Source organism: Barbus barbus (genome assembly GCF_936440315.1).
Source record: "Barbus barbus genome assembly, chromosome: 43".
Lineage (NCBI taxonomy): Eukaryota > Metazoa > Chordata > Actinopteri > Cypriniformes > Cyprinidae > Barbus > Barbus barbus.
In genome coordinates this window covers 11,961,649-11,974,651 of record NC_136721.1, presented here as the reverse complement: position 1 = coordinate 11,974,651, position 13,003 = coordinate 11,961,649, and the positions used below count along the sequence as shown (strand labels likewise).

The following is a 13,003-nucleotide window of genomic DNA, read 5'->3' as shown; positions in this document are numbered from 1 at the left end:
GGATGAAAGTAGGACAGATGCATCGCTTCTTTCACACTGGCGGTCATTAACATGATGAGATAACAATCAGGCCCACGAGCAGATGGGTCCTAACTGTGTCAAATGTCACATGTGGAGACTGTGACAGAGACACTGCATTGGTTATGCATTGGTTTATGTCTGTGTGTTTTCGGCTATGAATGCTGAGTACTGCATGCAGACATGCAAAACTGGATGTGTGTGTGGCCATGATCACAATAGTCTCTGAGCAATCTAATTGAACCAATATTTAACCAGTTCATGGTGCAAGTACTTGATCTGCTGTAGCCTCTGTTAGAGTAAGTAGTGGTAATATTGGCCCAGGATTCGTGGAGCTGAATGAAAAGGAGTTCATTCGAAGTAATGGATAGCTGATAAATCCCAGACCCTCCTGTTACAATCAGCCTGCTCCCAAAAGCACCATTCACGCCCAAATGCCATCTGTTCAGTTCACACTTCCCAAAGTGACAGTTGCAGAACTGGCAGCTGAATTACAGGCTGTTAGTGCGGTGGAAATGATTTCACAGAAGATAGTTGTATGTGTCTGTGTGTGTGTGTGTGCTTGTAGTTCAAGGGTATAGATCACGTTATAGTATGGGCATATCACTGCACTTCCTCAAATGATTTTTCAGTGCTTTTTTTGGCAGGCAGTAATAAGATGTTGGAGTCTCTGATAAGACACCCCAGACGGTCCCCTCTGATGTCTTGACAGAGTGATATAGTATCGATTGGCAGACTGTGTGAGATATTCTGAATCATTTTATCTTGATTAAGGATCAGCTTACTTCGATTCAGCTGTGGCTTTGAGGGGCCACTGAAAAAAATACAGATAAAAGCAGGAGATAAAAAATAGGTCTGTCAAATTAACATTTAATTTAATACAGTTAGTTATTTTAAAAGTAAAACATTTAATCATGTCTGACTTATATATTCCAGATTGAGAAATGTTCCTTCAGTGGAAGCAGTTTGAGCTGAAGTACAGGCAGAAATACCTCCTAAATTCAAAGTATGTTTTTTTGATTCCACAGACTTTCCAGAGAGGAAGATATAATAATAATAATAATAAAATATTTTTATTATTAAATTAATTACATTATTATTATTAAAGTATAATTATTATATATATATTTAAAAAATATTTTAAAGATTCAATATTTATTGTAATTAAAATTTGTATAATTATTTAGTAGTAGGAGTGGTTGTAGTGGTAAATAAAGCAATATTTGACATCTAAATGGCTCTTTTGTCATTTCTTTACTCATCTGCCACAATAATGTCTTCATCCATATTATCTTTATCCACAGCCAGGCCAGAGATGATAATAACAATAAAATAATAATAAACTATATTTTGATTTCTACATGGTCACAATAATATTTTTCAATTATGTTCAGTATATTATGTTTTGAGTCGACAAATAATAATAAAACAATATTTTGACTTCTACAGGGTCACAATAATATTTTAGAATTATGTTCAGTATATTATGTTTTTAACCCACCAAATAATAATTATTATTTTTAATAAAACAACAATATTTTGACTTCTATAGGGCCTTTTTTGTAGAAAAAAAGTCAGCCCAAACAGAGCTATAATTATTTATTAATGTATTACTATGACTTTTAAATAAAATAATACTTTGAATTGTAAATGGACTTTTTTTGTAACTTAAGCCAGAGACACACTGCATGATTTTCGGCTGTCCCAGACGAAAGATTGACATCATGAAACAATCGTGGCCAATGAGAAATCGCCACGATTGTTTCACGATGCCAGTCATACATCTGTGACAGCCGAAAATCATGCAGTGTGTCTCGGCCTTTATTCAGCTGCCACAGTCATTTCTTTTTAAGTAATTTGGTGAATATTCACGACATGCTATTATTTGCATTAAATTTGATACAATAAGTGTTGCATTAAATTAATTTGAATGTTTTTTATCAGACTAAGAGCACTAGTAAAAGTATATGAAAATTCTGATTTGACCATCATAAATAACTTAATGCCTAAATTGCTGATTTGGAAATAGTACATTAAATTTCATGCTGCGTCCATAGAGTCAGCTGATATGGTCGTTCGCTCTTCTCTCCTCACATCACTGTAGCTTATCGCTCCATATCAGCATTAATGTGGCTCTGAGTTATAGAGGGGAGCAGGCAGACAAGGAATGGGAGGGAAAAAGAGCCGAGCTCCTGTTTCATTGTGACAAATGTGTCTGGACACCTTCAACACGACACTTACCGCCCAGTCCCTCACTCAGTGGGTCAACCAAAGTCATCAGCCTCTGACAGATTCCATCATGACCCATCTCCCCCAGCGTGCAGATCCGCTTAGCTGTGTGACATGAGAGCTGGCACAAACCAGACACACTTTTAACACCACGTCTAGGCTTTGGAGGGAACAGCAATAACAAACGGTGAACTTGAAATATTAAGACACAATTGTTCTGCTCCAAAACATATCATACATGAAGGTTACTCGAAAAGATAGGCAACTTAATTATGCTGCTTTTTAAAATGCATGTTTTTGGAAGAAGTAAGTAAAATGGTGATTACACAAACTTATATTTTATTTAAAAATGACAAGTCTTAATAAAAACAGTTCAGACTAATGAAAAATGTATAATTTTAATCAATATTTGTGTGTGTTGTGTATTTTTAAGCTTGATTGCGACGTTTATAGTTTAGCAACATGCTAAAATCAAACTCAAAGTGGTTCTCAGCAATTATTTCTACCTGATTTAATCCATAAAAAAATGTGTTTTGTTGGTGTAAATGAATGCATTTAAGTTGATTCAGTGATGAGAGTTGCTTCCTGTAGACTGAGGAAGTTCACTTGGGTTTTGGAACAGATTTAGTTCAAACTGTGTAAGTGTAACAAGCAATGTGTAAAGTATCTCAATAATTTGGCAGTAGCACAGGAATTTTAACGCTCTGAATTAGTTTATTATTATGAATTTGTTTGTTCTGTCTTTCTTTATGAGAGCTCTCCCAAATTATTCACAGAAGTATTTTCATACATTAATCATGTACCTGCCATTAAAACGAGAGTGTGTGGATAATTGAAACGTTAATCACCTGCTCTGCTGGGTGATACTTCAGGATTGATGGTCAAAGATGGAAATCAATACAGGCTTTCAGTGCCGCCACTACAAAATAAGCAACACAGTAAGTGTAAATCTGTAATAATCAGAGGCCGCTCAAATGCCTGTCAGATCAAACAGACTGCGTGGATTACAGCCAGCAAACACACACACACACACACACATAAACATTAGCATTTACTCACACAGTGCAGACCTCCTACAAGATCGCTCCTTTATTGATGTCAAAGTCAAACTGAATGTGAAAGGAGCGTATCATGTTACAATATTTTTTTGGGAGTGATCCCCCCCCCCCAATTTATAATTTAATTTCCATGCATTATGTTAATGTTTTTGTTGGAACAGTGCTATCTTAATAAAAATATTAATACCTACCATATACACTCACCTAAAGGATTATTAGGAACACCATACTAATACTGTGTTTGACCCCCTTTCGCGTTCAGAACTGCCTTAATTCTACGTGGCATTGATTCAACAAGGTGCTGAAAGCATTCTTTAGAAATGTTGGCCCATATTGATAGGATAGCATCTTGCAGTTGATGGAGATTTGTGGGATGCACATCCAGGGCACGAAGCTCCCGTTCCACCACATCCCAAAGATGCTCTATTGGGTTGAGATCTGGTGACTGTGGGGGCCATTTTAGTACAGTGAACTCATTGTCATGTTCAAGAAACCAATTTGAAATGATTCGAGCTTTGTGACATGGTGCATTATCCTGCTGGAAGTAGCCATCAGAGGATGGGTACATTGTGGTCATAAAGGGATGGACATGGTCAGAAACAATGCTCAGGTAGGCCGTGGCATTTAAACGATGCCCAATTGGCACTAAGGGGCCTAAAGTGTGCCAAGAAAACATCCCCCACACCATTATACCACCACCACCAGCCTGCACAGTGGTAACAAGGCATGATGGATCCATGTTCTCATTCTGTTTACGCCAAATTCTGACTCTACCATCTGAATGTCTCAACAGAAATCGAGACTCATCAGACCAGGCAACATTTTTCCAGTCTTCAACCGTCCAATTTTGGTGAGCTCGTGCAAATTGTAGCCTCTTTTTCCTATTTGTAGTGGAGATGAGTGGTACCCGGTGGGGTCTTCTGCTGTTGTAGCCCATCCGCCTCAAGGTTGTGCGTGTTGTGGCTTCACAAATGCTTTGCTGCATACCTCGGTTGTAACAAGTGGTTATTTCAGTCAAAGTTGCTCTTCTATCAGCTTGAATCAGTCGGCCCATTCTCCTCTGACCTCTAGCATCAACAAGGCATTTTCGCCCACAGGACTGCTGCATACTGGGTGTTTTTCCTTTTTCACACCATTCTTTGTAAACCCTAGAAATGGTTGTGCGTGAAAATCCCAGTAACTGAGCAGATTGTGAAATACTCAGACCGGCCCGTCTGGCACCAAAAACCATGCCACGCTCAAAATTGCTTAAATCACCTTTCTTTCCCATTCTGACATTCAGTTTGGAGTTCAGGAGATTGTCTTGACCAGGACCACACCCCTAAATGCATTGAAGCAACTGCCATGTGATTGGTTGATTAGAAAATTGCATTAATGGGAAATTGAACAGGTGTTCCTAATAATCCTTTAGGTGAGTGTATATATATATAAGAGCCTATTATTAATATAAATTCATATATATATACAGTGGGGCAAATAAGTATTTGATACACTGCCGATTTTTCAAGTTTTCCCACTTGCAAAGAATGGAGAGATCTGTAATTTTCATCGTAGTTTCACCTCAACTGTGAGAGACAGAATATATATATATAAAAATCCAGAAAAATCATATTGTATGATTTTTCAAGAATTAATTTCCATTTTATTGCATGAAATAAGTATTTGATACAATAGAAAACTAGAACTTAATATTTGGTACAGAAACCTTTGTTTACAATTACAGAGGTCAGACTTTCCTGTAGTTCTTGACCAGGTTTGCACACACTGCAGCAGGGATTTTGGCCCACTCCTCCATACAGGTCTTCTCCAGATCTTTCAGGTTTTGGGGCTGTCGCTGGGCAACACGGAGTTTCAGCTCCCTCCATAGATTTTCTATTGGGTTCAGGTCCGGAGACTGACTAGGCCACTCCAGGACCTTGAAATGCTTCTTACGGAGACACTCCTTAGTTGCCCTTGCTGTGTGTCTGGGGTAATTTTCATGCTGGAAGACCCAGCCACGACCCATCTTCAATGCTCTTACTGAGGGAAGGAGTTTGTTGCCCAAAATCTCGCGATACATGGCCCCATCCATCCTCCCCTCAATAAGGTGCTGTCGTCCTGTCCCCTTTGCAGAAAAGCACCCCCAAAGCATGATGTTTCCACCCCCATGCTTCACGGTTGGGATGGTGTCCTTGGGATTGTACTCATCCTTCTTCCTCCAAACACGGCGAGTGGAGTTTATACCAAAAAGTTATATTTTGGTCTCATCCGACCACATGACCTTCTCCCATGCCTCCTCTGGATCATTTAAACTGTGAATATTTAAATTCTAAATATTTCACACACATTTTCATAATTAAAAATTCGATCATTCATATTCACCTTACAGAATTCACTTCCAAAATATTCAGTCTGTTTAAAAATGCGATGTATAATTTTCGACAGGCAAGTTTCGGTCATTTTATTTCACTTTCCGAATTCGCTGCCACAAATTCAGTGGTTAAAATTCGGCGTTGCACATCCGGGACCCGCAGGAATAGCAGTAGAGCACCGATGCATGATCTCCAGCTGATGTCAGCCGCTCACCAGCAGGTGGCGCAATCGGCTGTTGATGAAGGCCATTCATTCACAGCCGATTCATTCATTCTGAGATCTGAGGTCTTGTATCACTGTATTAGTTATATCACTGAGGCGGCTACGCGTCATCGGGGAATCCTCGAGTGTGACGGGCAACCCCAGTATTACAGCACAGTCACACAAGCCATGATACAAAGTTACAGAAACTAAGCAACCGAAATAAAGAATTAAAAATAATAAAAACTTCTACTTAGAGCTTGCTCCATTTCTGCAAATCAGTTTTTGTGAATGAATGGCCTTCATCAACAGCCGATTGCGCCACCTGCAACGCCGAATTTTCTGCAGAATTTTAACCACTGAATTTGTGGCAGCGAATTCAGAAAGTGAAATAAAATGACCGAAATTTGCCTGTCGAATATTATACATCGCATTTTTAAACAGACTGAATATTTTGGAAGTGAATTCTGTAAGGTGAATATGAATTATTGAATTTTTAATTATGAAAATCTGTGTGAAATATTTAGAATTGAAATATTCACAGTTTAAATAAACAACTATGTTCAATTTCAGGAGCTAAAAATGCAAGCCCTGGAAATACAAGGCATCAAAATGCAAGCACTGTTAATTGCAATGCATCTTTTTTCGATTTGTGGAATTCAGCATGCTTTATGTTTCAAAAACTATTGGCATTATTCTGCTTCCATATCATTGATACTCCACGAGGCGAGATCTTGCAGTACGAGGGAGATTGACAGTCATCTTGAATTTCTTCCATTTTCTAATAATTGCACCAACAGTTGTTGCCTTCTCACCAAGCTGTTTGCCTATTGTCCTGTAGCCCATCCGAGCCTTGTGCAGGTCTACAATTTTGTCCCTAGTGTCCTTAGACAGCTCTTTGGTCTTGCCCATAGTGGAGAGGTTGGAGTCTGATTGATAGAGTGTGTGAACAGGTGTCTTATAGAGGTAACGATTTCAAACTAGAGCAATTAATACAAGTAATGAGTGGAGGATAGGAGGGCTTCTTAAAGACGAACTAACAGGTCTGTGAGAGCCAGAATACTTGCTGGTTGGTAGGTGATCAAATACTTATTTCATGCAATAAAATGGAAGTTAATTATTTAAAAATCATACAATGTGATTTTCTGGATTTTTTATATATATACAGTATATATATATTCTGTCTCTCACAGTTGAGGTGAACCTACGATGAAAATTACAAATCTCTCCATTCTTTGTAAGTGGGAAAACTTGAAAAATCGGCAGTGTATCAAATACTTATTTGCCCCACTGTGTGTGTGTGTGTGTGTGTTTGTGTGTGTGAAAAAATTAATACAATAAATAAATAAATACATAAATAAATAAATAACCAAGCAATCTGTACTATATTTGCCAGTTTGGAAGTTTGGCAAGAAATAACCGATCTGTTCTTTGCTTAAAGAAGATTTAAAATGATAAAAAAAATATTAATGACTATTATATATATATGAGCCTTTTCTTAATAAATATATATATAATACAAAAACAATAATAAATTATTATTATTATTATTATTATTGAGTCTTCCCCACAGCTCATAGATGTTTCTGTGTGGTGAACTCCTGCAATATACTTTTCAGATCATCTCATTATGTTACCATAATTCAGAGAGCAGACTTTTTGTTTTCAAGCCCACCTCTAACTAAATTAGTGTAATTATCCTGATAGAGAGCTTCAACACCTCTGCAACAACTTGCGGTAAATTGCCTCACTTAATTCCACGCAGTTATTGGTCGTAGAAGCATTAGAACTGACACCTCGAGGTACTACATCAACACCCCTTGTTAACACAACAGGGATTCAATCTCTTCTTGTTTTATCGCATCATTGTTTTTTGGCCTTTTGGCCATTTTTATAGATCGAAATAGTAGTGTTTCAGATCGCTGATGGGTTTCCATGTGTGTTAGGATTCTTATAGGCAGTAGAGAGCGGGGCTGCTTACTCTGAGCTAATGAGAGAAAACACAGTCTGATTTAAGAAATGCTATGATATTACAGAGTCCATAACTAAGACATCATTAGGTCTCTTTCATATAGTTTTCTTTCAGAGTGAGAGAATAGTCAGTGATGGAAAAATAACTGCATTTGGAGTTGAAGGGATCCCATGAGAGTGTCTGGATGTGAAGAACTGAATGACAGAGAGACATGCTCAGTGCCGTCATCTCGCTCCTCAGAAGAGACAATCCCAGCTGATAATGTCTCATTGAGGCTTTACGCTTGGCTTTGTGTACGTGACATTGTCTGACAGGCCTCAGCGATAACATCAGATAAGTGTTGCACTGAATCCCCGGGAGCTTCTAAAGGGCACAGGGAGTGTGTGTTTGTTATAAGAGGTCAAGGTTTGGTTGTTAGCATGGTTCGGTTAACCATTGCCGGTAGACGCCATAACCATACCATCTGAGGGTGAAAAGCCTCTTGAATGAAAATTAAATAACGTAAATGTGTACATTTATGTAGTAATTTGATTACAACTGCTGTTCTGTTGGAAACTATATTATTTTTTATATTTGTTTGTATGTATATTTTATTAAAATGTAAAATATTTATTGGATTTTTATTTACATTTCCATTTTAAGTTAAGCAAGAATGGTATAATAATTTGTTATACTGTAAGTTACACATTGTAATTGTGTACATTTATGTAATCTAATTGAACTGCAATCTCATAGGAAATGTTTAATTTATTTGCAATATTTATTTAAATTCAAATAGAAATATATATTTAATGGATATATATACAGTGCCTTGCAAAAGTATTATTTTTTCACATTTTGTTATGTTACTGCTTTATGTTAAACTGCTTTAAATTAATTTTTCCCTACATCAATCTACACTCCATACACCATAATCACAAAGCAAAAACAGAATTGTCACAACTTCGTAAATTTATTAAAAATAAAAAACTGAAATAAGTATGTTGCTTCAGTATTCATAAGGCACTGTGTTTATGTTTTCATTTAAGCAAGAATGGTATAATACTTCATTAAAATGTCAGTTAAACATCATATTTTATATATTTATGTAGTAATATAACTGCATTCTCATAGGGAATATTTAATTTATAGTATTTATTTTGTTATATATATATATATATATATATATAGTATTTATTTTATCATATTTTTTTTCTATATTTTTTTATTAAAATGTATACATTTATGTAGTAATTTGATTGCAACTGCATTCTTATAGGATATATTAATTTATTTTTTACTTTACATTTTATTAAGATTTATCTTCTAAATTATATTTGTCTTAAAGCGTTTATTTATTTAATATATATTTCCAACTTAATTTCAGCAAGAACAGTTATTTAGAAATTCAGTAAATTGTAAATTAAACAATGTTATTGTGTACATTTATGTAGTCATTTTTGATTACTACTGCATTCTTAAAGGAAATGTTTAATTTATTTGTAATAATTATTTTTTTCTCTCTTTTACATTATTTTGTTTTCCGCATTTTATTTGTTGCTGCTTTCTTTGTTATTTGTTAGCCTGATTAAATAAAAGTTTACTAGTAATGTTCATACATTATGACCAGCTTTTTTGGTTTGTTGAGTTAAAAATTAAGACATGTAATCACTGCATTTACATGATGCACATTACACATGCTTGAACAGCATCAGAGAAAACACTTTAGAACGACTTGCAAAGATTTCAAGAGTCTGGAATAAATGTGTTTGAGTGGATGGAATCAGGAGAAGGACTCTCTCAGCAATGTAATACATATTTTCTCATACAGTTCAATAATTTATTGACTCTGCCAAGACAGGATAACACCCCCACCACCAAAGCTCATTCAAGGCTTCTGAGAAGACCCTTGACACAGAGTTTGCCAGGAAATTGAAAAAGTTCAAGTCTGTCTCTCTCAGTGATTCTGAATTATTGAACCAGCCCAAATTTGCCTCCACTTCTTCTTCTGCTTCTTCTTTATTCAGCTTTCACCCAGCTTCAGGTCTCAGTGCTGTCACAACAGACATTGCAGTTCAATGAGGAGAGTCTGTTAGATAATGTGTGTTTCTGTTAAGGATGCTTTTGGTTGCAGAACAGTAAAGATGTGAGGAACTATTGGACACATCTATATGGATGTTGATTCACAATTTGTGTGCTGTGCGTTTTTCATTGTTCACCACTGCCTGAGCGAGAGCGAGTATGATTGATTAACATAGTGACTGGCTCATCTGGTCATTTCCCTCTTTTCTTACTAGCTTCACTTCTCTAAACTTTCTGTCGGAGGAAATTCTCCCATAATGACTGTAGGATCTGGGCACTGCTCCGTGCAGAGAGAAGCACTGACAGCCCAGCCGTGCTGAGACTTGACAACAGGCCTCTTGTGTTTCCACCCGCAGTTTGACATGCAACAGATGTCCCTGGAGGAGCTCAAACACGTCCTGTTCCACGCCTTCAGAGACCATCTTACCATGAAGGACATCGAGAATATTATCGTCACTGAGGAAGAGAGCTTGAAGGAGAACTCAGGAAACTGCCAGACTGAATTTCAGGGAGGTAAATAGCAAAGAGAACGATTTCATGTTAATTGACAGATCCTGCAACAGTTTGTTGAACTTGCGCTGATTCAAGTTTACAGACACTGGAAACTTTGCAAAGCTCCGATGAGGTGAAGCTTAAAGTTCTGACAGTAACTTGAGAACTGAGTTCTGTATGAATACCAATGAAAAGATTTCGCATGATCAGCAGAGCGCAGCAGTGAACGGCCAGTGAAAGAGTGTAGTGAATACACTGTAAAAAGATTGCTGTAAATTTTACAGTAACTTACTGGCAGCTGGATGTCAGTAAGTTACTGTAAAAACGGTTACAGTATTATCACTGTAATTGCGTTTACAGTATAATAATGGCTTTACTATATTTTCAATTACAGTATTATTACCGTATTTTCATTTACAGTATCAGTGCTGTAGTGTTTATTTTCATGTAGTTTAAACATTTTTTACCTGTGAAAAACAATCAAATTGTGGTACAGCACTGTAATCCATGATTTTTACCACCCCAACCCCATAAAAATCACAATAACTCATGAGCATTAGTTCTGATAATATTATTTTTAATTGTTGAACATTTTTTTTTAAAAGTACAAATTACAAGTCTTGATCTCTAGGATGAACTAGCTGAAAAAAGGGCATCGCCACAGTTCCCTGGGCACTTTGTATCATGTCAAAACATACACATACTGAAAAGCAAAAACAAGTAAGTACACTAACAGTCAAGAGTTTTAGAACAGTTAGATTTTTTTATGTTTTTAAAGAATTCTCTTCTGCTCACCAAGCCTGCATTTGTTTGATCCAAAATACAGCAAAAACATTAATCCTGTGAGATATTTTTACTATTTAAAATAACAGCTTTCTATTTGAATATATTTTAAAATGTAATTTATTTCTGTGATCAAAACTAAATTTTCAGCATCATTACTCCAGTCTTCGGCGTCACATGATCCTTCAGAAATCATTCCAATGTGCTGATAAACATTTATTATTATTATCATCATAAATATTTCAAACATTTGAGTACATTTTTTCAGGATTCTTTGATTAATAGAAAGATCCAAAGATCAACATTTATCTGAAATAAAAAGATTTTATAACATTATACACTATAACATTGGGGGGGGGGGGGGGGGTAGAAATGACTACTTTTATTTAACAAGGATGGTTTAAATTGATCGTTTATTGAAGATAAAGACATTTATAATGTTACAAAATATTTATATTTCAGATAAATGCTGTTCTTCTGAACTTTCTATTCATCAAGGAAACCTGAAATTTGTTTGACTCAGCTGTTTTCAAAATAATAATAATAATAATAATAGTTTTTTTTTAGCAGCACATCAGAATATTAGAATGATTTCTAAAGGATCAGGTGACACTGAAGACTGGAGTAATTTAAAAATTCAGCTTTAATGACAGGAATAAATTAAATTTAAAAAATATATTCGATTAGAAAACATTTATTTTAAATAGTAAAAATATTTCAAAATTGTACTGTTTTTGCTGTACTTTGGATCAAATAAATGCAGGCTTGGTGAGCAGAAGAGGCTTCTTTAAAAACATTAAAAATCTTACTGTACAAAAAGTGTACAAAAGATATTATGCTTCTCTGTGATCGTTAACTTCGGCTAACTGACATTATTAATTTACCAGCTGATGTTATAATCTTGCCATCGATTATATGATCAGCTGGTAAGTTAATAATGTCAGTTAGCCGTAGTTAACGATTTCTAGTCTTTATGGAACCTTGCCATTGTTCCAACCTTTATGGAACTCTTGAGGCTCCAAAATACACCTCCGAAATTGCAGATGAAATCTAGACTAGAAACTTGAAACGAACAAACAAAAGAAGTACTTGAAAATACTGTTTAAAATCTCCACTGAAACAGTGATGGTGCCGTATGCACTTTACCTCAGTAACGTTAGTTCGTTGTTAAGGTTAAGTAAGGACCTGCTAGATTAACTAACTTGCATTAAAGGGCAGCAGAACCTATAAACGTTTGTCTCGGTTTAACTAAGGTTTATTTTGACTAATATAGGTGACCTTAATTTACTCACCGGTTGATGTTATCAGCGTTATGGTGGCGTTAATCAGGTCGTCAGTCAGAAAAAAAGGCTCCAACTCCCGACATGAAAAAGGACACGGTGAATACTGTTTGTTTGCTGTTAACAAGTTAAAACGTCTTAAAATATCTCAGTTTTGCATAAAACAGAAATAATACACTAACCTTTTTGTCCGGTTAAAAGTGCAACATTTCTCTTTTGTCCTTTTACAGCTGCTTCCACCAAACAATAAATAAAAGAAATCTCCCTTGCCATTGGTCAGTTTTTCGCGGGCAAGTTCACTACTGTAAATTTACAGTAGTTTACTGGAAAATACATATATTTTCCCACAATCCTTTGCAGTTTACAGTAAAATACTGTATATACGTTTTACAGTATCTTACTGTACATATTACAGTAAAATACTGCTCAAATTACAAAAATCGGTTACAGTGTAATGTTCGCAATGCCTTATAACTGCAACTTCTCTGATTGGTGCATCCAATGAAAAGCTTGCTTTTTTAGCTAAAATCACATTGACTTTTGGCTTCTGCAAAAGC

The 13,003-nt window shown here is 35.9% G+C and overlaps 1 protein-coding gene across 1 annotated transcript in view; it reads left to right on the top strand.

The window, feature by feature from the left end:
• Window positions 1-13,003, top strand: part of LOC306862773 (calcium-binding protein 8-like) — a gene marked incomplete at its 5' end in the record, with an annotated part of 33,511 nt that overhangs the window by 16,397 nt on the left and 4,111 nt on the right. Inside the window, one exon of the mRNA XM_079405754.1 lies at window positions 10,248-10,404. Within this exon, the coding sequence (XP_079261880.1) occupies window positions 10,248-10,404 (157 nt within the window). The remainder of the gene's footprint in view (window positions 1-10,247; window positions 10,405-13,003) is intronic.